Source organism: Mandrillus leucophaeus, unplaced genomic scaffold (genome assembly GCF_000951045.1).
Source record: "Mandrillus leucophaeus isolate KB7577 unplaced genomic scaffold, Mleu.le_1.0 Scaffold98, whole genome shotgun sequence".
NCBI lineage: Eukaryota > Metazoa > Chordata > Mammalia > Primates > Cercopithecidae > Mandrillus > Mandrillus leucophaeus.
Genome location: NW_012110696.1, coordinates 11,077 through 15,108, shown reverse-complemented (window position 1 = coordinate 15,108; position 4,032 = coordinate 11,077). Strand labels below are relative to the sequence as shown.

At 45.3% G+C, this 4,032-nt stretch overlaps 1 protein-coding gene across 1 annotated transcript in view; it reads left to right on the top strand.

Moving 5' to 3' along the window:
* GRK4 (G protein-coupled receptor kinase 4) overlaps positions 1–3,800 on the top strand; it is a gene marked incomplete at its 3' end in the record, with an annotated part of 57,794 nt that extends 53,994 nt beyond the window's left edge. The window contains exons 9-10 of the mRNA XM_011970920.1: positions 983–1,173; positions 3,763–3,800. Coding sequence (XP_011826310.1) covers positions 983–1,173; positions 3,763–3,800 — 229 coding nt within the window. The remainder of the gene's footprint in view (positions 1–982; positions 1,174–3,762) is intronic.
* Between the last annotated feature and the right edge of the window lie 232 nt (positions 3,801–4,032).

Below are 4,032 nucleotides of genomic sequence, written 5' to 3'. Positions count from 1 at the left end.
GGATCACTTGAGGTCAGGAGTTTGAGATCAGCCTGGCTAACATGGTGAAACCGCATCTCTACTATAAATGCAAAAATTAGCCAGGCGTGGTGGTGGGTGCCTGTAATCCCAGCTACTCAGGAGGCTGAGGCAGGAGAATTGCTTGAAACCTGGGAGACAGAGGTTGCAGTGAGCCGAGATGGCACCACTGCACTCCAGCCTGAGCGACAGAGCAAGACTCTGTCTCAAAAAAATAAAGAAGGTCTAAATAAATGGGGGGAGACCACGTTCCCAGATTGGAAGACCCAATGCTGTAAAGATGCTGGTTTCCCCTAATTGATCTATAGATTAAATGAATTGAATGCAGCCCCAATCAAAATCCCAGCAGGGTGTGTGTGTGCGTGTGTGTGTGAATTGACATACAAACCAATAGAAAAATGGGGGAAAAAATAGACTAGGCATTTCACAAAAGAGGATCCAAATGGCTATTAATTACATGAAAATGTCCCCTATATTTTCATATATACAGAAATGCAACTTAAGACCACAGTAGGAGACTACTCCACCAGCAGGATTCAAACTAAAAAGGTTGACAACGCAAAATGTGGGAAAGAGGTGGTGCAGTGAGACCTCCCTTGCGCTGCTGGTGGGGCATAGCCTATGTGCTGAACGTGGTTGCCCGGGAAGTACAGACTGTCAGGGCTCAAGTGATGAGAGCACGACACAGAGGAGTCATAAGCCCAAGTGTCTTGGTGAAGTTTTGCCACTTCTTTGCTTAGCTTTAGGAAGTTCTCTCTTTAGGCGACACAGCTGCGGTAAAAATCTTCAGTGTGCCAAGGTCCAAGAGGCACGTGATGTGTCCTGTACATTTCTCTGAAACATAATAGTATTCGCATGTTCTGATTATAAACCTAACATGGATTGTTTGCATATTAGCAAATAGAGGAAATCACCAGTGAAAGAGCAAGTTCGTGTTCTGTCTTTATGATGTTGCTATCTTTAGGTTAGTTTAGCCTACGCTTACGAAACCAAAGATGCCTTGTGCTTGGTGCTCACCATTATGAATGGAGGGGATTTGAAGTTTCACATTTACAACCTGGGTAATCCCGGCTTTGATGAGCAGAGAGCTGTTTTCTATGCTGCAGAGCTGTGTTGCGGCTTGGAAGATTTACAGAGGGAAAGAATTGTATACAGGTAAGAACGGTGCTATCTAATGGAGCCTGCAAGTCTTGGAGCCAGTTTCTCGCAGCTGTAGGCTTCCCTGGCTCACACTGGCTGCTTCCAGGCTGAGCAGGAGAGTAGCTGGGAGCCCCTCGATGGTGATTTATAGGGGTGGTCACTTACACTATTGGGAATATGGCCAGTCAGAGGGCCCTGGCTGTTTTTTTGTTTTGTTTTTTGAGATGGAGTCTCACTCTGTCATCTAGGCTGGAGTGCAATGGCGCAATCTCGGCTCACTGCAGTTCAAGCGATTCTCCTGCCTCAGACTCCTGAGTAGCTGGGACTATGGCACCCACCACCATGCCCAGCTAATTTATTGTATTTTTACTAGAGATGGGGTCTCACCATGTTGGCCAGGCTGGTCTCGATCTCCTGACCTCAGGTGATCCACGGGCCTCAGTCTCCCAAAGTGCTGGGATTACAGGCGTGAGCCACCGTGCCCAGCTTACATTTCTAATAAATTGTCTTTTTGAAGCAAAAGTTTGTTTTTTACTTGTTAGGTTGATCAAATAAAGGTAGTGCTACTCATGTAAACATAAGAAGAGCCTGTTTCCAAGGTTCTTAGGTATTTTGATAGTTCTGATAAGGATGTATTATGTCCTGCCATATAACATATCGATTTAATGTCTTGAAGTAGTAGTGGTTTTTTTTGCATCTTAGAATTTAGTAAAGAAAATTAAACTTAATAGTTTAGTGTAATCAATGTATTTAGTTTTAGGAAAACACAAAACCCCTTCCTATCCCTTAAATGCTGGAGTTCCTGGGCTCTGAGTCTCTTCTCAGTCACTCTCCCTGGGCAGTTTCATTTCCTCCCTTCTGTGGGTTCATCTACCAGTTATAGTCGGTCTCCCACTGGGGTCCATGTTGTAGATTCAACCAGCTGTGAATCGAAAATATTCAGAACATCCTGCTCAGCAGGGTGAAAAGGGGAAAAAAAGAGAAAATATTCAGAAAAAAAGGATGGTTGTGTCTGTATTGAGCATGTAGACTTTTTTCTTGTCCCTATTCCCTAAATGATATCATATAATAACAATTTACATATCATTTACATTGTGTCTGGTAGCATGTGTAATCTAGAGGTGATTTAAAGTAATTGGGAGGATGTGTGTAGGTTATACGGAAATTCTACATCATTTTATATCAGGGACTTGAGGACCCTTGGATTTTGATATCCAAGGGAAGGGGGCCTGATACGGGACCTGATGGTGTCTCCCTTGTTACCTTGCAAGCCTGGCCTTCATGGCCTTTGTGATGCAGCTCCCTACAGAGCCCTCCAGCCTTGGGTCCTGCTTCTCCCACACGGGCACCTCCTGCCCTTGTCATGCGAGAGTTTCAGCTGCTCAGGTGTCCTCACCTCACTGCACCTTTGCACAAGGTGTTCCTGTGTGGGTGCCACTCTCCACCCAGTCCCTCTTCCTGTCATTCTGAGAGACTCCTGCTCATCCGTCCAGAGTTAGCCCACATAGCACGAGGGTGTGAGGATGTGCCCCCTCTCCCACATCCTCCAGGTGCTGCCCACGTTGTCTGCTCAGATGGTCACGCCAGACAATGAGCTTCTTGGGAGTCCTTGATCTCACTTTTCCCTGTTCTGATGGGCCTTTGGCTTCTCCTTATCTTCTATATCCCACAGCCAATATGGGATAAATATCTCTCAAGGATCAGAGACCAGGCTTGGCAGTGGGGCTGACACCTCTGCACCTTGAGCATTGAGCAAGGGGTGGATTGCTGCCCTGGCTGTGAGTCCTCTAGACACAGAGGTGGTCGCCTGAGTTGAGGAAGCCTTGTTGCCATTGCTTAGAGGTAAGAGTCTGGTGGTATTGGAGCATGGAACACACCCGTAGGAGATTGGATTCTTTTGTTACTCCTGGAGTAAATCACACTTCACAGGTGACTACGGCTGAGCTGCTGTGTTTGGCTTCAGTCTTAAGATGAGCTGGATTTTCTCATATAAGCTTTGGCTCCTCTAACCTCTGGTACCCACTTGCCTCACCCACCTGCACTCAGTGGGGGCTGCCCATGGCTGCCCCATCCACCGCTGTGTCCACAGGACTCACCATCAGTAGCTATTACCAGGCATTTGTTGAATGAATGACCGATGGCCCAAGTGACATTCCCACCTCAGCCCCCTGAGTAGCTGGGACTACAGGTACATGCCACCACACCCAGCTTGAGGCATTCTAATATGGGGAATTTTCAGTTTTTGAAACTCTTAAAAATATGTTAATGGTTAAGAGAAATTGAGCCACGTTCATTAAGGACTAGTTGCTTTCCTTACTACTGGGCTGCATATTTAATCACTGAAATGTCTTCAAATCTGTATAATTATGTAAAACAGTTCATTTTATACTGTCGTCATATGTGAGCTGTTTGCTGAGATGAATTTTGTAACATTCTTGTCCTGCCATGTGACAGCTAAAGACAGTTTCCATGGCTCATGAAGGGTGGTTTTGCTTTCTGCCATCCTGGCCCTTGCTCATGCTGGTTGTTCCCACTGGGTACTCCGGAATCACAGTGCCAGATTCTGAATCATTGAGCCTTCTGTTGTTGTTTCTTTCCTTGTAGAGACTTAAAGCCTGAGAATATTCTCCTTGATGATCGCGGTAAGTGGGCAAGCCTTTCCCATCTAACGGGTAGACTTTGTTAAGGGACTTGGATACAGAAAGTTGGATGCAGAAAGTGGACTTAATAATTAATAGAGAATGGAAACAACAACAAAGAAAAACTCTGTGGTATGTGTTCATTTTAAAAAGATAAAATACTGACAATTTGGTCATTTCCCTGTGTTTAGGCAAGAAGCAAAGCTGGTCATAATTTTCAAGTAATGATTGAGTT